Source organism: Macaca thibetana, chromosome 7 (genome assembly GCF_024542745.1).
Source record: "Macaca thibetana thibetana isolate TM-01 chromosome 7, ASM2454274v1, whole genome shotgun sequence".
NCBI classification, from domain to species: domain Eukaryota; kingdom Metazoa; phylum Chordata; class Mammalia; order Primates; family Cercopithecidae; genus Macaca; species Macaca thibetana.
In genome coordinates, this window is record NC_065584.1 from 68,387,984 (window position 1) to 68,411,729 (window position 23,746).

Here is a 23,746-nt window from a genome sequence, read left to right on the forward strand (position 1 = left end):
CCTTGGTAACCGGAGACCCTGTCTCTAAATAAATAGACATTTGTGAGGATGTAGAAAAGTTGGAGCTTTTATACAACTGTTTGTGGGAGTGTAAAATGGTGCAGCCACTGTGGAAAGCAATATGGAGATTCATTAAAAATCGTACTGCTGTATGATCCAGTAATGGAATATTTCTGGATATGTATACAAAAAGGTTGTAATCAGGATCTCAAAGATATCTGCACACCCATGTTCAGTGCACCATTATTCACATTAGCCAATATAATAAAACAATCCAAATGTCCATCAAAAGATGAATAAAGAAAATGTGATATATACATGCAATGGAAAAATATTAAGCCTTAAAAATAAAGAGAGAGAAATCTTACTGTATGCAACAACCTGGATGAACCCACAGGACATTATGCTACGTGAAATAAGTCAGTCACAGAAGGATGCATACTGCATGACTCCACTTACGTGAGGTATCTAAAATAGTCAAATTCCCAGAAGCAGAGAATAAAATGGTGATTGCTAGGGCTGTAAGGAGAGAAAAATGGAAAATTGTTAATGAATATAAAATTTCTGTTCTGCAAGATGAAAAATTTCTAGAGATCTGTTGTAAAGCATAGTACCTATTAGGATTGTGTTGAGTCTGTTGATCAATTTGGGGAGAATTGACATGTTTACAGTATTGAAACTTCCAGCCAACAGATGTGGAATTCCATTTACTTAGATCTTGTTTGATTTACTTCAACAATGTTTTGTGGTTTTCAGTGTATAGGATTGATACTTCTGTTCAGTTGATTCCTAAATATTTTGTATTTTTGATACTACTGTAAATAGTGCTTTTTTAAATTTTAATTTCCAAATGTTCATTGCTAGCGTGCAGAAATACAATTGATTTTTATATATTGACCTTGTATCATGTGACCTTACTCAACTCATTAACCTTACTAAACTCATAGTAGCTTTTTTTAGATTCCTTAGAATTTTTGTGTAAATGATCATGTAATTGGCAAATTAGGACACTTCTGCTTCTTCCTTTCTAATCCATATTCTTTTTATTGATAAATAGTTTTATGGAGTATAGTTTTAATAGCTGATTTAAATTCGTTCCCTAAATCCTTCATCTGCCATTTCTGAGTATATTTCTGTTGACGGATTTTTCTCCTAGTTGTGAGCCATGTTTCCTTACCACTGTGTGGACTCTACTGCTTTCCAGCGGTACTCTCTTCTTCAGCCTTGTAGTTTTGCCCCACATGTGTACAAATCATTACTCAGCCAAAAACCTGGGTAATATGAAGTCTTTGCAAATCTGTGAAGCTCTCTCTGTACATTTCCTTTGTCTCTGGTACTCTGCCCTAAAATTCTAGACTGCAAACTCCCTAAAATCTCTGTCTCCTCCACTCAGACTACCAGGCTATGTTGTAACCTGAAAACTCTCTCCAGGCCATAATCTCAGGCAATTATAGTACACACTTCATTTTTTCCCCATCTTCCAGGATCAGAGTCCTATATTGCTTATTGTCCAGTGTCTGAAAACAATTATTTTATGTTTTGTCTAGTTTTATAGTGGTTTACAGAGGGAAGGCAGTTGTCCTTGTTTAATTCTTTGTAAAAGAAGTAAAAGTCTCTTCCATATGTATTTTAATACCACCAAATAAATGAAAGTTGAGTTGAAAGGAGGAAAGTACTGAGATTGTATGACTCGCCTGAGTATTATATTAGGAATTGAGTGTGATATGTTTTTTCTACTTTATATAAAACCTTATATTCTCCAAAGCCAAATAACCCACTTTTATGGATACTTGTCCTTCACAGCACTGAATCACTATTGTGTCTCTAATATATAGCACAGTTCCTGGTACTTCGTAGGCCCTCAGGGAATTGTTGGTTAAATGAATAAACAAATTAATGATAATTCCTCAAGCTAAATTTTAGAATCATTGGGCTTTTCAGTGCAATTAAGGTGATTTACTTGAGAAAATGTGACATACCGTCAAGAAATGGTATTTTTCGGGCCAGACATGGTATCTCATACCTATAATCTCAGCCCTTTGAGAGTCCAGTATGGGAGGATTACTTGAGCCCACAAGTTCAAGACCAGCCTGAGGAACATAGCAAGACCTTATCTCTACAAAATATTACAAATTATCCACATATTGTGGCACATGCCTGTGGTCCCAGCTACTCAGGAGGCTGAACTGGAAGGATCACTTAAGCCCAAGAGGTTGAGGCTGCAGTGAGCCATGATCATACCACTACACTCCAACCTGAACAACAGAGCGAGACACTGTCTCCAAAAAAAAAAAAAAAGAAAAAGAAAAGGTATTTTTCATTTATTTAAATCTTGTATCACTGTTGTAGATGATATATTTTTTAATTAAAATCCCATTTTATGTTATAAATGGAATCTCTAGTTGGTTATTATTGGACTCAGGAGTTTTATCTTTATCCATTTGTTTTTCTCCTATTTTATTTACAATTTTACTATTAGAAAGCTGTATGTTTTGTAACTAAAATTATCTAAAACCAAAAGATTTTTACATCATTTTCTTTTTTAGGTAGAGTCTGTCTCCCAGGCTGGAGTGCAGTGGCACGATCTCGGCTCACTGCAACCTCCGCCTCCCGGTTCAGCTGGGATTACAGGCGTATGCCACCATGCCCAGCCAATTTTTGTATTTTCAGTAGAGACAAGGTCTCGCCATGTTCGCCAGGCTGGTCTTGAACTCCTGGCCTCAAGCGATTCCCTGGCGTTGGTCTCCCAAAGTGCCAGCCAGGACTACAGGTGTGAGCCACCGCACCTAGCCTTACGTAGTTTTCTACTTCCCTTGTTCATAAGCTGTATGGTTTGATCATAAAACTGGAGAAGGTTCTCTTTAGATTTTAGTTAAGGAATATTTCTTACTGAGTAGGTATCTTCAGGGCAGTGATTTACCCTGGAGCATTTAACATGTTAACTAAATTAACTGGTTTGAGGAAATGTTTATATTGTAATTATCATCTCTCTAAAATTTAGAGCTTATATAGTTTGTCATATGTCATTGTGTTATTTATCCCTAAACCCTATAAGGTAGGTATTGTTACTACTGATGAAGAATTGAGTCTCAGGCACATTAAGAGACTTTTCCATAGTCATTATAATATTCAGTTCCTGAACTAATCTTTATACCATAGTCCTTGTTCTTTAAAGCTTTTGCCACTTCTCCTGTATCATGTTGCTTTGTATGCATAAAGAAATCTGAATGTATGTATAAAGAAATCTGAAAGTACTTAACTGGATTCTAAGTGAGTTATAAAATAGAAACCTTGCTAGAATATCCCCTTTGCATATTCTTATTTTTTATATTTACATTTTTTTAAGTATAAATTATTTAGAAAATCATTTCAAATGATTTTTCTTGTAGGAACCTTCAGAAGTTTAGTCTTTTTGGAGACATAAGTGTTCTACAACAGCAAGGAAGTTTGTCAAATACATACCTCAGCAAGGTGGACCCTGATGGCAAAAAAATTAAACAGTAAGTTACATGGTTAATAGAAAGGAGGTTGTACTATTTATTAATAATGTGTTTTTCTAATAAATTATGAGATACAAACAGAAGAGTAATGATTTTTTTCCTGAAAGGAACATAAGTCCTGGAAATGTTTTAATGATGAAATACAGTGATCAGCATCTGCCATTCCATCTCATAAATCTTTAAGACAAATCAAATAACTAAGTGAATAATTATTGCTATTTAAAATTATTTCCCTACTTGCCTTTGCTATAACATAAATTGTATGTCATCATACTTTTCTACTAAACGGGTATAAGTGGTGCTTTTCGTGGATGAGGAGCATATTTCTGTGTGTTTAATAGATCTGTGTGTTTAATATACCTTTTCATTACATTTTAATGTGAATTTTAATGGTATTTACTGTGGGTTGAATAGAAATTACCTAATGAGGAAAAATAGATCTCAAAATTGCATGCTTTTCATTGCCTATTTTCAAAAGTCAGTGTTAAAAGATTAGAACTGAATGTTAATGGGATCACCGTGGCATGTGTTTTCCTTATAGAATTCAGCAACTGTTTGAAGAAATCCTGAGTAATAGTAGGCAACTGAAATGGCTGTCCTGTGGGTTTATGCTGGAAATAGTAACGCCAACATCACTGTCATCTCTCTCTAATGCTGTTGCCAGCACCATGGAGCACCTGAGTTTACTTGACAATAATATTCCTGGTAACAGCACTCTTATTACTGCAGTTGAACTGGAGCGATTCGTGAATCTGCACTCACTTGCCTTGGATTTTTGTGACTTTACAGCTGAGATGGCAAGAGTCTTAACTGATAGCAACCATGTGCCTTTGCAGCGACTGTCTCTTCTGGTTCACAGTGTTTCCATAATGCACAAGTCTCTGGACAACATGCCAAATGATGAGCATTGGAAAGCCCTGTCACGAAAGAGCACCAACCTTCGGGTCTATATAATGGCTTTTGATATCAAGAGTGAAGATATGTTAAAGATTCTGAAACCCAGTATACCACTAGAGAGGATTCATTTTGATAGCTATATCACTTGTGTTTCAGGGGCTATTGTTGATCTTATATCCAGGCAATATGACAAGTTCCTCACTCATTTTATTTTAATGAATGATGTGATTGACACGTCTGGTTTTCCAGATCTTAGTGACAACCGAAATGAAGATCCGTTGGTTTTATTAGCATGGAGGTGCACAAAGCTCTCTCTTCTGGCAATTCATGGTAGGTGATTTTGTTCATTATAATCTAATACTGGAATTACACCGAAAACATTTTATGCCAGTAAAGAGATATCACTGACCTTTATAGTATCAAGAAATCTTGTATCAACTTGATATGCAGATTCTTATGCTTTCTAAAGCTTGCAAGATATATCACTTACAAAAGGAAAATCATATTTAACCCTAAGTGTTCTGCTCCAGCTTCCCTGTTACTTTTTTGTCCATCATTTGAATGGCGGTATTTCAAAAAAAAAAAAAAATCAGTGAAATTAATTTAACTGTCTAAGAAAGCACACATACCTGTGGTAGATACATTTCCTCTAATCACCCGACCCCTTAAAACATAGCACTGGGGAAGAGAACGTATTATTTCTTTCATGCTCACTACCTCAGCTTTTAGGTTCTTGGTATCAAAGTATTAATGTGTGTAATTTTTTTTAACGATGGTTCCATTGATATGCTTCTTTCATTTTAATGTGACCTGTTCTCATTTGGATGGAGAGTTGGTATTCTGACAAATAAATTTACTTCCTTTTTGGATACTTGTAAGATAATTACAAAGTAGTGTATAAGAATGTCTTAAACTCTCTTATTAGCTATCTTACCAGCACTGTTTCATTATTTTTTTTTAGCGTCCCTTTGTGTTTGGGAATGTATGTCTTGCTTTTCAAGTCTTGCTTTATGCCAGTCGTCAGAGGTGGTAGAAAAGACTAGATCAATACTGAAAGTGGTAAACACAGTGGGGTAAAGACATATCAGGTTATTTAAAAGTTAATTTAAGCCAGTCTTTTTAAAGCCTTTTTCTTCTTTAAGCTAAAGCTCCCCACATTCATCCCCCTTTATTCCTTCCCAGTAGTAGTTATTATTCTGAAGTTGGTGTATATCATTCCCATGATTGTTTTGTAATATACATATTTGCTACTGACAATTAACAGTTTACCTTTAAAGTGTCACTTCGTAACTTTGTGAAGCATTTTGAGAGATGATTTTTCGCAAATGAAAAATACATTTACCACATGTGGTTAACAGATATGTGTATTTTCGCAAATGAAAAATACATTTACCATATGTGGTTAACAGATACGTGTATATATGAACTAAAAATTTCATCCTTATGGTACATCGTTACCCAAAGCTGTAAAATTTATTTGTATATACTTTAAATGTCTGTTTTACTGAATGAAGTAATATCATAAAGGATCTAATCATAATTGGTACTCTTGAACACAACTTGTAGCCTTTTTTTTTTTCTGGGCTATACAACCATGTTTCCTATTCCAATTTCAATGTATTTCTAAAGGAAAAAGACCAAAATGGTAAGTGAGATACAAATTTGAAGCTTCTCTAGAAGCTTTGAATGAGGAAAAGACAAACTTATCAAAGAGAAAAGGAAATGACAGTGTTGTCTTTTGTTTATTTTTCAGGTTACACGGTGTGGGCACATAACCTCATTGCCATTGCTCGTCTTCGGGGCTCTGATCTGAAAGTGCTTGAAGTCACCGAAGAAAGCATTGATTTTGACCAAGGTGAACTGGCCGACCAGGATGTAGATCCAGTGCATAACCTTATTGAGCAGGTATCCCTGGGCCTGGGTCAACCTTGGCACGCAGTCATGGACATCGAATCACTCAGTGTCTTCACTGAACCAAATCGTCATTTTTACAGAGAGATGCAAAGCTTCAGTGAAGACATTTAGCTTTTTTTTAAATGTAGAATTCCTGTGGTTACATATGCAAGTAGGGTCCTATTATGTTTTTTTTTTTTTTTTTCAGTAGTGTGAATTAATCCTTTTGTGCTGTGTTTAATCAGTATTAGCTTTATAGAATTATATATGTATATTCTACTTCTTGATCAAAGAACGTAGTCGGGTATTGGTTTAGAAGTTCAAAGTGACAATGTATAGGGCTTTCACGGTTAATGGACTTGTTACCAAACCTTAAGGATATACAGCCGAAGATTGTCTGAGGTTGCTGGCTAACTTTATTTTTCACTGAGTTACTCTGCCTTTTCGACGTTTTTATTCTTTGTGTGTCAGAGTTCAGAGCTCAGGAGCCAAAATATTTTTATACATACATAGATATATATCCATAGCCTGGTAGATTTATATGCAATGCACTGCATCCATGCATTCTGATAGCATTTCATTAATTTTGATTTCAAATGGAAGATAAATAATATCCCAAATGAATTATCTGTAACACAAAAGCCAAGACTTTAACTTTCATTACATATCTAATAGTCGGTATCACCAGTTACCATTTTGAATTTTGTATAGTACTAGAACATTGCTTAATCGTTTTTTTTTAAAAAAATGCATTTACATAAACATGAATACTGAAATCGTTGGATTTTTTTTAACTATATCTGACATAATTTTATTCATCAATTACATTACACATTCATTTAGCCCAGATTTCAAATAGTGGGGGAAGAAAGAAACTGTATTTCAGAGTAAAACCTCCTAAAGGAAATAAAAATACAGAGTTGTAAATACACATGCTTGCAAAAACATTAGTCGTGAAATCCCTAACAACAAGTCACTGGATTTTTCTCTGTCAGCACGCGTGTCAGCTGCCAAAGAATAGACTTAATGAAGAAGTGCCCACATGCTGGCAGGGGCCGGCCCACTCTGGCCAGCCAGATACTGCTAGATTGTAATATTTAAGGTCGAATTTCGACCTGTGGTACACAGCTGTGCTGTGGCTCAGTCAGCAACCTCAGAACTCTGAAAAAACAAAACAAAAAAAAAAAGAAAAAAAAAAAACATGCACCTGTTTCACTGTGAATAGTGAATGTAAAGGAAAGAAAGGAAAAACTGAAAGCTTGTTCTATCACAGGTATGAGCTGCTATGATACATGAAGAACATTCCATGAAGTATGTTTTAAAACCTTGTTATATCTGAGAGGCTTTAAAAGCCTATTAACTGTTTCAGGGCAACCGCGGTACAGACGTGGTCTCTGTGAGACTTCCACCTGACCCCAGTTTTAAGTGGTACGAATGTTGTGCATTTAATGTTAAAGGACAGTCTGCAATAATAAAGTAAGTAGCCAACCTGGGTGCCCAGCAGTGCTGAGACCTGGCTGCTCTATTGTAAGCTTTGGAAACACAATTTATGCAACAGATGTCCAGATATGATTCTATTTATGGAAAAAAGTTTATATGTGTTTTACAAATGGTTTTACCATCTTATATTAAAATGACCTTTTGACAGGTGTGCACTGTTTTGTCTCCAGTGAGCACATACCATGCGGATTTTATATGTACATCAGTAGTGTGAATCCACTGGCACAGTGTGTGTAAATGCCAGATGTGGTGAGATTTTATCTTATAAATGTGATCAGATAAAATAACTCCTGACAGAAACTGTAAGGAAACCAGCTGAATGTTTGACCTGATGACTGATGTTGTATGGTTTATGTTAAATGTATATTCTTTTAATCAATGAATAAAGCATTAAAAATGATCATTGTAATATATTTTATTGTATATGAAGCATGACTACTTTTAGTGTTAAATAAACTGCAATAATCCTTACATTGTGTATAATAATGTGTTAGTATTCTGGTTGTATTCTGGTGCAGCAAAGCTTAAATTTGAGAATACATTATAAAAAGTCTTAGCTGAATAGTTTGGAGAATTTTTTTACAAAAATTCACTTTGACAAAATACAAGCTTAAAAGCAAACACTGGATTTCTTAGCCCAAAATCTCAATATATTATGCACCTAGAATACATTATCAATATGGTAAAAATTTATAGACTAGAGGGGCTGTTTTTTAAAAGATACCAAATGCAGAAATACTTGGATATGGTAATACTAAATTCTTCATAAACCCCATATTCCTTTATTTTGGTATTCTAATCTCTGTTCTTGGTTGTTGAGACTCACAGCTCTTATTTATAGGAAACAAAAGGACTTCTTTTCTTCCTTCCATCTTCCCTTCCTTATCATTGCAGACATTGACTCTTCCAGGAATAATCTGGTGTTCACAAATAATTGTCCTTATACTTACCACTTCATTACTTCCTGGCCACATCTAACTCCTTTGAATGAATCAACATGTTTAAGTATATATTTAAGACATACCCAAAATGTATGAAAAAGGAAAATCTAATGTGAATAGCATGCAAGTTAAGGTCATTGTAGTGAAGCTCTAAATTTTGGAGGCTTGACATCTGTTTTCCAGTCTAAGCTCTGGCTCTACTTGAGCACAAACACCTCTTTCAGTTTTGGTTTCCTCATCTCTAAAATGAAGGATTGGACTTGTCTAGCTAAAATTCCGATTCTTCATTGAAATTTTCCATTGCTGTTAGCTCAGTAGCTCACAGATACACGAGATCATCTTTAAACAAAGGTATTAAATATTTTCAAAACATAGCTTATTAAACTATATGAAATATACATATCTATCTAAAATTACTTTCCATTTCCCCACCACAAAGATGCAGAAATTGAACACAAAGATGCAGGAACTTGCTTGGGACTTAGAGCATGAATCAGATTGGATTCTTATGAAGCCAGTAACATAACACAGTGCTAATGGAGTAACATAGCACATGTGAATGATACCCAGGGAACATACCACATTGTATCAATGTTTCCCAACCTTTGTCATGTTGTAGCACACATAGAAAATATTACAGCATACTGGTATAAACCAGAAAGAATTAGAGAAAAATTACTTTTTTTAAATTAAATGATGAAAAATGTAGAAGATTTGAGGAAAAAATACTGAATTTGGAACTTTCAAGTAAAATCTTGCCAGATGTTTTAATTGATTTAATTAACATTTGATTAAAATGTTTTAATACTGTCACCAATGAGGAACACCCCACAAACAGGTAATTTTTAGGTCTTTTTTAAAAATAACCCATAATTTATGCAGTTGAAACTAAGAAATTTAACGCTTCTTTTTCTTTCTTTGGGAAATAATGTTGTGAGTTAATTTTAAATTCAAATTGATGTTTGTTAGAATTATTTTTAAATCATGATGCTCTAATTTGTGATCTCCCTTACATAATCCTACTGTTAGGTGAGACACCACTGAAGAGTTAACAGCCACCAACTTTATATATATGTGAAGGCAATTAGAGGCTGCAGGGAGCCCTCCTTCCACCTCCAGCTCCCAACCCTTTCAAATCCAACTAGCCACACCTGGGGGCCTCACACTTGGGGTTCCTTCCTGCTCTTTGAACACCTGGAATGTATTGCTTTCACAGCTTTGTAGACCGCCCCTCCTTTTCTGTGATGGACAGTGATTCTCATCTGGCCAGGAGTAGTGAGTGAGTGAGTTTGCTCTCTGTCTGGGGCCTACTTTCAGACTCAGCTCCACTCCCACTGCTCAGAAGAGCCTGAAAGCATCAGAAGGCAACCAACCCAGGCTCCAGCCACCCCAGGACTCATTAGGTGTCCTTGTGGGATATTACAGTATACTAATAAATTTGGTTTGCTGGTTGTGGAAAGAAATGGATGATGTATCATAAGTAAGTTTTCAGGATACTTGAATCATCCTTTCTGAAAGATTTTTTAAAAGGGCAAGATACACCATGTGTTGGCAAGGAAGAGGAAACACAGCTGGAACTTGATATATCCATTTTGGAAAGCAAACTTGCAGTATCTTGTAAAGTTGAAGTTGCCTGTGCCCTGTAACCCAGAATTTTCACTTTTAGATGTATTCTCTAATCCCATGTTTTCTAACTTGTTTTCCTAGCCCCTAAAAATATACCCCTTTGCATATTTTTAAGTTAAACATAACAGTCATAATCTTAGCAGCTATAAACATTAGCAGTTTAAATTATATACATGACTTAAGATATGTATAATGGAATCTAAATGCTATAGGAATTTAGTGTTTACAATTTTTTTTTTTTTTTTTTTTTTTTTTTTTTTTGGGACAGAGTCTCACTCTGTCACCCAGGCTGGAGTGCAGTGGTGCAATCTCAGCACACTGCATCCTCCACCTCCTGGGCCTACCAAGTAGCTGGGACTACAGGCATATGCCACCAAGCCTAGCTAATTTTTGTATTTAGTAGAGTTGGGGTTTTATCATGTTGGCCAGGCTGGTCTTGAACTCCTGACCTCAAGCGATCCTCCCACCTTCGCCTCCCAAAGTGCTGGAATTACAGGCATGAGCTACTGCACCCAGCCTACTTACCATCTGTTTTTAAAAAGCAATTCACTCTTGATCACTAGAAATTTTGTCATTCATTTTCCTCCTTAAGCTTATATATTCTGTCAGTTATCAGTTTATTTGCCTTTTAGCTCTGAATGCATCCTTCAATATATACTCTCTCATAATGAAAAACAAAAAACATTCACACCCTCTTCACAAGACTGCTTACCTATGAGGCAGGCATGAGGACAAGGATCAGTATGGATGGGCATGAAGGTCATTTTATCTGTAACTGGGCATGGGCATTCGTTATATTTTGTTATTTCCTATTTTTAAAAATAATTTGTAATTTACTGATCCAAGTTGCCAGCAAATGAATGTTCATGGACTGACATGTTTCATAATCCTGAGTCTAAAGTCAACTGTTTTAGTCCATTTTATGCTATTACAAAGATCTGAAACTGGGTAATTTATAAAGAATACTAATTGATTTCTCACAGTTCTGGAGGCTGGGAGGCCCAAGATCAAGACACCAGCAGGTTTGGTGTCAGGTGAGGGCCCTATCTCCACCTCCAAGATGGCACCTTGAATGCAACATCCTCCAAAGCAACATTGTATGACATGGCAGAGGAGAGAGCGCTACTTTTGTAAGCACTTTTTATAGGGGCAATCAATAATCCATTATTGAGGGTGAAGCCCTCATGTCCTAAACTTGTCCTATAAGACCCCACTTTCCAAGTCTTGTATTGGGGATTAAATTATGAATTTTGGAGAGGGACACATTCAAACCATAGCAGAGACCAAGGCAGGAGGACAGAGTATTGCTTTCTATCCTTTCATGCATTACTGAATCACGGTAACTTGAAAGAGACTCAAAGATCTACTGAGAGTTTAAGGCCTAGTTGTTTGTAGGAAAGTTCTAAATAGATTTTTCAAAATATGTCACTGTGTGGGGGAAAAGGGGAGATACTGGTCAAAGGGTACAAACTTTCAATTATAAAAATAAATTCTGGAGATTTAATTTACAGTAGGGTGACATGTTAATAATGTATATTTGAAATTTGCTAAGAGTAGATTTCAGGTGTTCTCACCACACCAAAAATGGTAACTATATGAGGTGATAGATATTTTAATTAGCTTGAGTATTGTAATCATTTCACAGTATATACATATATCAAAACACATTGTGTACCTTAAATATATGCAAGTTTTGCCAATTACACCTCAATAAAGCTGCAAAATGGCACTGAACTGACTCTACCATATTTCAGTTTAAAGCACTATTGTCATTAGATTAATACTTATTTAATACGGACATTATATCCAACAACCTCAGCTATTTGAAGTGTAGCCAAGGATCCAGAAATAAGTATAAAAGACTCGTGGCGCTGGATTAGTCCCTGACTAATGGGTAAAGGTGTCACACTCAGAAGAGTCATTTCCAATTCCTTCTACTCACTTTGTCTTCTTTTCAGCATAATTCTAATAAACCTGTTCATCAGGTTTCTCTGTCTACAGTGGATTAGAAGGGGAAGAGAAGGAGGTGACTGTGAAAGGTATGGAAGCTTACACATTCATGAAAGCGAGAACATAATCAGTCTTAGGCCATTTTGGTGTTTGAAACAGACGTCAACACCCCTGTAACAAGCCTAAAATACAGGGCAATGGTAAGTATTTGTAATGAACTTGAATCCATATAAAAATATTACACTGTGTTCAGAATATTGGGATAAATTAATGGAGCATTTAATACACTTTAGAAATACTTCTACTGAAGATGGCTAAAATAAAAAGTATGTATTTAAAAGACTAGCTTTTAGCTACAAAATACACACTTAAGGCCGGGCATGGTAGCTCATGCCTGTAATCCCAGCACTTTGGGAGGCCGAGGCAGGCGGATCACCTGAGGTCAGGAGTTGGAGACCAGCCTGGCCAACATGGCGAAACCCCATTGCTACTAAAAGTACAAAAATTAGTTGGGCATGGTGGCAGACAACTGTAATCCCAGCTACTCAGGAGGCTGAGGCAGGAGAAGCTTGAACCCGGGAGGCGGAGGTTGCAGTGAGCCGATATCGCGCCACTACACTCCAGCCTGGGTGACAAAAGCCAGACTCCATCTCAAAAAAATAAATAAATAAAAATAACAAGTAAATTCTCTAAGAAACAATGTTAATAAATTGGCTAAGAAATGCCATAACATATGTATTAAATATTTACTATGCGCAAAGCACCATTTTGAGCATTTCACAAACAAGTATTTTGTCATTTAATTCTCACAGCAACCTTGGAGTAGATATCATTTCATTTCACGTATAAGGTAACAGGCATAGAAAAATTAACAATTGTGTCTAAGGTCGTAAAGCCAGTAAGAGTTTGGGTAGAATTTAAACCCAGATGATAGAACTCCTTCATTATATGAAACTGCCCTTGGTATATTTATCAGTATCACCAAATCTATGGAATAACAAAGCAACAGAATGATCATCATATAAGTGTATGAATTTATGCCTAACACATCTAACACATACAAAGTGTGTGTGTGTACTATATAACCTAATCTATGCATATAATTTTATTCTAATCTTTAATAAGAAATACATAATTGGCCAGGTACAGTAGCTCACGCCTGTAATCTCAGCACTTTGGGAGGCTGAGGCAGGCAGATCACAAGGTCAAGAGATCGAGACCATCCTGGTCAACATGGTGAAACCCCCATCTCTACTAAAACTATAAAAATTAGCTGGGCATGGTGGCGCAAGCCTATAGTCCCAACTACTCTGGAGGCTGAGGCAGGAGAATCGCTTGAACCCTGGAGGCAGAAGTTGCAGTGAGCCAAGATCACAGCACTGCACTTCAGCCTGGTGACAGTGAGACTCCGCCTCAAAAAAAAAAAAAAAGAATACATAGTTGGTATGTGATTAGCCAACTGTTAGACAAGACAGCTCTAAAATTAGAATAGGCACTGCACTATAGTTGTAATTATTTCTGAAAGCTAAGAACTACTCAACTGAGGTGGCATTATTAAAGATTTTCAAGCGTTTTTTGTTTTGTTTTGTTTTGTTTTGTTTTGTTTTGAGACGGAGTCTCACTCTGTCACCAGGCTGGACTACAGTGGCGCGATCTCAGCTCACTGCAACCTGGGCCTCCCAGGTTCAAGCGATTCTCATTCCTCAGCCTCCAGAGTAGCTGGGACTACAGGCACACGCCACCACACCCAGCTAATTTTTGTATTTTTAGTAGAGACAGGGTTTCAACATGTTGGCAGGATGGTATCGATCTCCTAACCTCATGATCCACCCACTTCGGCCTCCCAAAGTGCTGAGGTTACAGGCGTGAGCCACCACACCTGACCTGAAGTGGTCTTATACATAATTGTGGTCAATATATAATTGTGGTCCTATATAAATATTATCTTGGCTGTATATGTGGACCCAACAAATAGAAGATACTTTTTAAAGGCTAATTAATTTGCAGTTTTGTTAATACCTGAGCTGACTGAATTGATCATGTTTTCCACTAAATTAATAAAATCAACAGACTATTTTGGCATCGTATCATAAAGTTCACAGATCGCCTTTCCGCCGGAACCGCCATCTTCCAGTAATTCACCAAAATGACTAACACAAAGGGAAAGAGGAGAGGCACCCGATATATGTTCTCTAGGCCTTTTAGAAAACATGGAGTTGTTCCTTTGGTCACGTATATGCGAATCTATAAGAAAGGTGATATCGCAGACATCAAGGGAATGGGTACTGTTCAAAAAGGAATGCCTCACAAGTGTTACCATGGCAAAACTGGAAGAGTCTACAATGTTACCCAGCATGCTGTTGGCATTGTTGTAAACAAACAAGGGCAAGATTCTTGCCAAGAGAATTAATGTGTGTATTGAGCACATTAAGCACTCTAAGAACCAAGGATAGCTTCCTGAAATGCGTGAAGGAAAATGATCAGAAAAAGAAAGAAGCCAAAGAGAAAGGTACCTGGGTTCAACTGAAGCGCCAGCCTGTTCCACCCAGAGAAGCACGCTTTGTGAGAACCAATGGGAAGGAGCCTGAGCTGCTGGAACCTATTCCTTATGAATTCATGGCATAATAGGTGTTAAAAATAAATAAATAAATAAATAAATAAAAGACCTCTGGGCTGGGGAAAAAAAAAAAGTTGACTGATCAAACTTTTTCAGATCTACATAGTTACCTTATTTTTTTCCTCCAAAATACTCTTTTGACATAGTAGATTCTTTGATAATATATAACAATTATACTATAATCTTACTAAAACACTATGTAAGCTAGACTTTAAGATTTTTTTTGCATGGATTTAAAGACAAAAGTAAAACAGACACTCTGAGGATACTATTTGGACCTTATTTAGATACTGATTCAAACCAAAAAAAAAAAAAATTTAAAGACAATTGCACAATTGCAAAAATATGAATGGATCTTTATGATATTAAGTTCCTGGATGTTAGGTGGTATTTGATGATATTAGGAAATTATTGGGATTTTAAAGGGTGGACACTGGTATTGTAGTTATGTTTGTTGTTTGCTTAAGGGTACTTATCTTATAGAAATATACTCTGGATTCCAGCCCAGTCACATTACTAGTTTTGTCTGTGGCAGGAATTTTAACAGCTGTCCTACCTAATCACTGGATAGAAAGCCACTACAAATAGGTATGAAAACTTTTTAAAAGCTAATGCATAATGCATTGTACAAATTCAACACATGACTAAATACCATGTAATCTGTTAGAATATACATGAAATTAAAGCATCAAAACTAGCTTTGGAGTTGAAACATACAGGAAGAAATCATTTTAATTTACATATTTCCAAGCTCTGCTACACCTGAATATTCTGGAACATACAGGTCACATTTAGCCTCATAGGATAAATGTTAACATTGTCACTAGAATTTTTCAACATTGTCACTAGAATTTTTCTGGCTTACTAGAGCATTCTAGACAAAATTTTAAATATTTTCAAATATTAAAATATTTTAAATCTTCTGAAATGCTGTTTTAAATAGTTTGAACTGAAGGTAATCTAGGATGGGTGTTTTCTAGCACAAGAAAAATCCCATTCCCAGTAAATCCTCACCTTTGAAGGAAGATAAATAGCATTTCATGCAAGGATTCCTAAGTCACACTCAAATCCAGAAAAGTAACCTGAGAGAAGGATTCTCTTTGTATATAGCCAAATTATGCTGCTTGTTTGTAAGACATACCCACAGCACAGCCTACTGAGAAACAGATTAATGCAAAGGTCTCCTAAAACTTAGCGGCAGCATATCAGTCAAGAAAGCTAAGTGACAGGAAAAAAAGTAAAACATAGTCTGAGACAGACTGATACTCATTCCCTTTTGATAAAATTTCTCTTACTAGAACAATGCCAGAAAGATTCATCAAATCTAAGCAGGAAGGTTCTCACTCACTCTGAGGTTAATCCCCTTAAATAAAAATATATTTCTCTATTTTGTCATAAAACTTTTAGACCCATGGAGGAGGAAACCATGCCAGAGGATGTTTGGCTTGGAAGAAGCACTGCAAGGCTTAAATTTATCAGAAAGGGATAACATGGTTTTCAGGCATTTCATGGACGCTTTTTTTTTTTTTTTTTTTTTTTTTTTTAGCCTTTCCAAATGTATCGCAAAGGTTTCTAAATTGAAAGTGTTTTTTTTTTTTTTTTTTTTTTTTTTTTTTTTTGAGACAGAGTCTCGCTTAGTCGCCCAGGCTGGAGTGCAGTGGCGCGATCTCGGCTCACTGCAAGCTCCGCCTCCCGGGTTCACGCCATTCTCCTGCCTCAGCCTCCCAAGTAGCTGGGACTACAGGCGCCCGCCGCCTCGCCCGGCTAATTTTTTGCATTTTTAGTAGAGACGGGGTTTCACCGTGTTACCCAGGATGGTCTCGGTCTCCTGACCTCGTGATCCGCCCGCCTCGGCCTCCCAAAGTGCTGGGATTACAGGCGTGAGCCACCGCGCCCGGCCAAGGCAAGCGACTTCCATACATACTTGATGTAAACTGTGAAAATTTCCACAAGTCTGTCTACATTCACTCTCCACATAATTTCATCCACTGGCATGGTTACCTGTAAGCTGATGACTCCCAGATTATTTTCCCCAGCCCTAAAGTGCCTTCCTCCACAAGCTCCAGACTCACAGAGTTTACTTCCTTCTTAGTAATCTCCACTTGGATGTCTAAATGGGCCTCTCCAACTTAATAGGGCAATCTCTAGTCTGTATTCTTCAATAGAATTCTCTATTCTTGATTTTCACCCCCTCCAGAACTTTTCTCCCCAGTTTTTCCCATTTCCATAAATGGCATTATTGTTCACCCAATTGCCCAAATCAAAAACCAAGAGTCACTCCTGATCCCTTTTTTCTCTCACTCTCTACATCTAATCCACCAGCAACTCCTTGGCTATAACTTTAAAATACATCCTAAGGTCATCCACTTCTCTTCCTTCTCCATCTCTTCTTGCCGCCATTGTCTCTCAGCTGTACTATTTCAATAGTCTTTCAGTTTATTTTTTTACTTTCCATCTTTCTCCCCTTAAAGTTCATTTTCCACACACAAATAAAAGTGCTTTTCATTTTACATGTTGTTAGGTCATATAAAAATATTCCACTGGCATCTTGTTCTTAGAATAAAATACTAACTTCCTAACATGGCCTTCAAGACAGGGATAACCTATCTCTCATACGGATACTGGAAAAAAGAAAAAAAAAAAAAGATAGGCACGACCTGGCCCTGTCTACTTCTTGACCTGATCTCTCAGGCTCTCCTGTGCTCACTCCACTCCATATCATACCAGCCATCTTTCTTTCCCTGAAAATGAAAGCCCATTTCTTTCTGCACAGCGCCATATTTATACTTGTTTTCTATTTGTGGAATGCTATCCTATCCATATTCACATTCTTTTTTATTATTCACAACTCAGCTAAAAAAATTAACCACCTCAAAGCAGCTTTTTGGAGCACATTCTATTATTACGTGTTTTCATTTTCTTTGGCATGCACTATTTGCAAGTGCCTTTTTAACATATCCATTGTTAAAATCTGTCTTCCCGCTATTAACAGAATGTAAGGTCCCACAAGAGCAGACCTTGTCCGTCTTGTTCTTGATTGTCTCCTGTGCACTTAGAACATGCCTAGTGAGAGGTGACAACGTGCCAGCAGCCCTCGATCTCTCCCGGCTCTGGCTGCGTTTGAGGAGCCCTTAAGCCTGACGCTGCGCTGTGGGGCCCCTCTCTGGAGCTGGCCGAGGCCGGAGCTGGCTCCCTCCGCTCCCAGGGAGGTGTGGAAGGAGAAGCACCGGCGGGAGCCAGGGCTGCGCGCGATGCTCTCGGACCGGCGCGGGTTCCGGGTGGGCGCAGGCTCAGTGGGCCCCGCGGCCAGCGGGCGCCTGCAGGGCTTGATGAGGGGAGGAGCTCCCTCTGGGCTGCCAGAGTGCCTGGGCTGGGTGCCGCAGAGGGTGAGAGATGAAGATGGCTGGGTTTCTGGGATGGGTGGGGGGACTTGGAGAACTTTTGTGTCTAGTAAAAGGGTTGTAAACGCACCAATCAGCACTCTGGGTCTAACTAAAGGTTTGTAAACACACCAATCAGCACTCTGTGTCTAGCTAAAGGTTTGTAAAAGCACCAATCAGCGCTCTGTGTCTAGCTAATCTAGTGGGGACATGGAGAACTTTTCTGTCTAGCTAAAGGATTGTAAACGCACCAATCAGCACTCTGGGTCTAGCTAAAGGTTTGTAAACACACCAATCAGCAGCATGTCAAAACGGACCAATCAGCTCTCTGTAAAAGGAGCAGGATGTGGGTGGGGTCAGATAAGGGAATAAAAGCAGGCTGGGAGAGCGAGCAGCGGAAACCCTGTAGCCTCACCTTCCATGGTGGGGAAGCATTGTTCTTTTCCTGTTTGCAATAAATCTTACTGCTGCTCAGACTTTGGGTCTGCGTGGTCTTTATGAGCTATAACACTCCCTGCGAAGGCCTGCAGCTTCACTCCTGAAGCCAGCGAGTCCGTGAGCCCAACAGGAGGAAGGAACAACTCCGGATTTAAGGAAAGAATAACTGCAGACGCTCCGCCTTTAAGAGCTGTAATACTCACCGCAAAGGTCTGCAGTTTTACTCCTGAAGCCACGGAGACCATGAACCCACCAGAAGGAAGAAACTCTGGACACGTCTGAACATCAGAAGGAAAAAACTCCGGACAGTCTTTAAGAACTGTAACACTCACTGCAAGGGTCCGCAGCTTCATTCTTGAAGTCAGTGAGACCAAGAACCCACCGATTCCGGACAAACTAGCACACAGAAGACTCTCAAATATGTTTCTCAAATGAATGGCATATTAACATTTAGGTTGGCATTAATATTACAGTATCGCTACATCTGGAAAACATTTTTCAGAGAGAAATTGGGTAAGGACATAAAATTGATAGACTTAAAGGGATGTGGAAAGATGTGAAAAAAAAGGTTTAAATTATAAAGTTTGAAATTACGGTAACAATGCAGCAAAATAAAACAAACTGCCTCTCTAAAAAGAAACATGAAGAAAAAAAGGTAAGATTGTTTGCATAGCTGTCAATAAATACATGGGTATGCCTTACTTTATCAACAGCTTTGTATATTGACCAAAGTTAAATTCTAATTTCTGATAAAAACAGTTGTTTCTCCATAAGGCACTAAATGATTAGCAGATGGGGGAACTTGGCATTAGGGTACAGCTGTACCTTAGAGATACTGCAGGTTCAGTTCCAGACCACTGCAATAAAGAGAATAATACAATATAGCAGGTCACACACACATTTTTTTTCACAATTCATATAGAAGTTATGTTTATACTGAAATGTATTAGGTGTGCAATAGCATTATGTCTAAAACATGTACAGACCTTAACTTTTAAAATATTGCTAAAAAATGCTAACAATAATCTGAGCCTTCAGCCAGTCTTTTTCCTGGTGGAGGATATCACCTCCATGTTGATAGCTGCTGACTGACGGGGGTACTGGTTGATGAAGGCTGGAATGGATCTGGCAATTTCTTAAATGAGACAATAATGAAATTTGCCGCATCCATTCCTTCTTTTTGTGGACATTTTCCCTGTAGTATGCCATGATGTTTTATAGCTTTTTACCCACAGAACTTCTTTCAAAATTGGACTTAATCCTCTTGTACTCTGCGGCAGCTTTATTGACTTAAGTGTATGGAATATTTGAAGTATTTTGTTATTTCAACAGTGTTCACAGCATCTTCACCAGGAGTAAATTCCACCTCAAAAACGCACTTTTTTACCGATCCATAGAAGCAGTTCCTCATTTGTTCAAGTTTTATCATGAGATTGCAGCAGCACTTTAGTCACATTGTCGGGCTCCACTTCTGATTCTAGTTTTCCTGCTATTTCTACCACATATGCAGTGACCTCTTCCCCTGATGTCTTAGACCCCTCAAAATCATTCCATGGATTCCATCCACGGAATCCACTCCTTACAAAGTACTTACAAAGCTGAGACCTTGATCTCCTGTGAATCACAAATACTCTGAATGGCATCTAGAATGGTGAATCCTTTTCAGGTTTTCACTTTACTTTTCCCAAATCCATCAGATGAAACGCTATCTATGGTAGGTATAGTCTTATAAAATGTATTCCTTAAACAATAAGACTTGAAAGTCGGCTTCCGTTGAGCACGGAGCAAGATGGCAGCCTCTGAAACAGGCTAAGGCTTCAATTTGATTACCCACCGCCAGCTACCCCGCACTGTACGGCCTTCTGGCTTCTGGTCGATTTGAACAGCTGACGAGTCGTCACAGATCTCACTAGTCTCATCCACCAGCGCTTCAGCTGCAGTTCTGGGGACCTCCTAGGCCTCTACCTGGAGCGGGGGCTCCTGCCCCCGGGGGAGAGCGTGCGCCTGGTGAGAGACAACTGCTGCCTCAGAGTTAAATTAGAAGAGAGAGGAGTTGCTGAGAATTCTATAATCATCAGTAATGGTGACACTAATTTATCACTTAGAAAAGCAAGAAGCGGGCATTTCAGTTAGAGGATGGAGAAACCGAACCAGATTACAAATATTCAAAGGAGCATCGGAAGAGGCAAGAGAACAATAACAATAATGAGAAGGTCTTGGATCTGGAACCAAAAGCTGTTACGGATCAGACTGTCAGCCAAAAACAAAAAAGAGAAAAAAATAAAGCAACCTGTGGCACAGCGGGTGATAACAAAGAGACCAAAAGAAAATCAGCAAAGAAAAAAGAGAAAAGTAAATATTAAAAAAAAGGCGAAGAATCCCAAGTCTCCAGAAGTACAGGCAGTAAAAGACTGGGCCAATCAGAGATGTAGTTCTCCAAAAGGTTCTGCTAGAAACAGCCTGTTAAAGCCAAAAGTAAAGGTAGTGTAAGCATTTGCTCAAAAGAGAGTCCCAGTTCCTTCTCGGAGTCTGAGTCTTGTGATGAATCTATTAGTGATGGTCCCAGCAAAGTCACTTTGGAGGCCAGAAATTCCTCAGAGAAATTACCAACTGAGCTATCAAAGGAAGGACCCTCTACCAAAAATACAACTGCGGACAAACTGGGTATAAAATCTGGCTTTAGCCTTACCCCCAGCAAGGACAAGACTTCTGGAACAACATCTTCTATTTCAGACTGTAGTTCAGAGTCAGATGACCAGTGCTTGATGTCATCAAGCACCCTGGAGTGTGCTGCTGGTTTCTTAAAGACAGTAGGCCTTTTTGCAGGAAGAGGTTGTCCAGGACCAGAGTTGTCATCACATACTGCAGGTGCTGCTGGATGGAGGTATTCTGGCTCAAATGGTGGCGGACAGGCTCCTGGTCCTTCTCCTAGTGTGTCTCTCCCCACTAGTTTAGGAAGAGGATGGGGTAGAGGAGAGAACCTTTTTTCTTGGAAGGGAGCTAGGGGACGGGGCATGCCGAGGAGAGGTGGAGGATGATGGCATCCTGTTTCCTGTATTGTAAATAGAAGCACTGACCACCAGAGGCAACAGCAATTAAGTGACATGGTAACAAATTCATCTATTATCCAGAATCCGGTAAAGACACACAAGGACTATAGTCTGTTACCACTGTAAGCAGCTGCCCCTCAAGTTGGAGAAAAGACTGCATTTAAGCTTTTAGAACTAACATCCAGAAGAATATTAAGCCCTAATCCAGAGACCCAGCACTAGTAGATACACAAATTCTTCCATCCTTACCTGCCTTGAGAGAACCTGGGAAATTTGATTTGGTTTATCACAATGAAAATAGAACCGAGGTAGTGGAGTACGCTGTGACACAGGAGAGCAAAATTACTGTATTTTGGAGAGAGTTGATTGACCCAAGACTGATTATTGAATCTCCAAGTAACACATCAAGTACAGAACCTGCCTGAGTATAACCTCTCTACTTTAAGAATGAATGTCTTGTTTGTGAAAGTGACTATAATCCGAAATTTTTTTTTTAAGAGAATTTGGAAGTTGTGTGGATTTTTTTGTTATCTTCACTTTACTGCATAGGAAACAACCTACCTCATCATTTAAAATAACATGAGTGTCAGTTTTGTAGATCTTTGGGTTTGTCAGGTTTAATTTCAGTTAACAAAAAGTAAAACATGACATTCCCTGCAGACATTGTTGTATACCAGTATGGTTTCTTCTCTTTTTTCAATGTTTTTGGCTATCAAGTAGCAGTCATCAGTAGGAGTTTATAATACCAAGAATGTGCTGCTATCTTGTCTCAATAAGTTTTAAGTAACATTTTAAAATATTAAAGCATGTTACTTGACCTAATTTTTTAGCATTTGAGTTGTTCCATAAAGTGGAGCATCTCATAAATTTCAAATATTTTATACTTGCAATTGTTAAGAGTTAAAAGGTAGTTGAATTTGTCACAGACAATGAGTTAAGGAATCCTTTCACGTTTTTCCCAACTTTAAAATTAAGGATTCTCAGGGCCCTGTGTAGAGCAGTGAAAATAAGATGTGTATGTGTGTGTGTATGCTGGGAGGAGAACTGGTGTTCCATTTGGGTGAGAGGATTGGCTGTGAACTTTAGACCAGGAAATGTGTCATCTTGCCAGGCACCTGGCTGAGTGTGCTGGAGTGAGGATCTTGAACAGAAACTTCCTTTTCTGTTATTATTCACTACAAAGCTAAAATGGCCAAATATGAACTGTGAAAATTGATTTCACCTAACAAAAGATCAGATCCCCCCTTCAGCTGTACACATGTTTAAATAAAACCATATTGAACTAAAAAATAAATTTAAAAAATAAGACTTGAAAGTCAAAATTACCCGTTGATCCATGGGCTGCAGAATGGGTGTTGTGTTCACAGGCATGAAAACATGAATTTCCTTGCACAGCTCCATCAGAGCTCTTTAATAACCAGGTGCATTGTCAATCAGAAGTAATTTTAAAAGGAAACTTTTTCTGAGCAGTAGGTCGTGGGCTTAAAATATTCAGTAAACTATGCTGTCTACAGATCTGCTGACATCTACACTTTGTTGTTCCATTTCTGGAGCACAGGCAGGGTAGATTTAACATAACTCTTTTTTTGTTTGTTTGTTTTTTTGAGACAGAGTCTTGCTCTGTCACCCAGGCTGGAGTGCAGTGGCCAGATCTCGGCTCACTGCAAGCTCCGCCTCCCGGGTTCATGCCATTCTCCTGCCTCAGCCTCCCGAGTAGCTGGGACTACAGGCGCCCGCCACCTCGCCCAGCTAGTTTTTTGTATTTTTTAGTAGAGATGGGGTTTCACCGTGTTAGCCAGGATGGTCTCGATCTCCTGACCTCGTGATCCACACGTCTCGGCCTCCCAAAGTGCTGGGATTACAGGCTTGAGCCACCGCGCCCGGCCGATTTAACATAATTCTTAAGGAGTCTAGGATTTTTGGAATTGCAAATGGCTTCAGCTTAAAGTGACCA

General features: G+C 38.2%; 1 protein-coding gene and 2 pseudogenes across 2 annotated transcripts in view; all 3 read left to right on the forward strand.

The window, feature by feature from the left end:
- FBXO33 (F-box protein 33) overlaps positions 1–8,261 on the forward strand; it is a 32,457-nt gene extending 24,196 nt beyond the window's left edge. The window contains exons 2-4 of the mRNA XM_050798965.1: positions 3,390–3,500; positions 4,042–4,727; positions 6,151–8,261. Of these exons, the coding sequence (XP_050654922.1) occupies positions 3,390–3,500; positions 4,042–4,727; positions 6,151–6,422 (1,069 nt within the window). The 3' untranslated portion in view covers positions 6,423–8,261. The remainder of the gene's footprint in view (positions 1–3,389; positions 3,501–4,041; positions 4,728–6,150) is intronic.
- Positions 8,262–14,184: 5,923 nt separating this feature from the next.
- On the forward strand, positions 14,185–14,951 carry LOC126959613 (60S ribosomal protein L21-like; annotated as a pseudogene). The gene has a single exon (XR_007727577.1). The product of XR_007727577.1 is annotated as a 60S ribosomal protein L21-like (transcript).
- Positions 14,952–19,383: 4,432 nt separating this feature from the next.
- Positions 19,384–22,236, forward strand: LOC126959153 (coilin-like; annotated as a pseudogene).
- Positions 22,237–23,746: the final 1,510 nt, after the last annotated feature.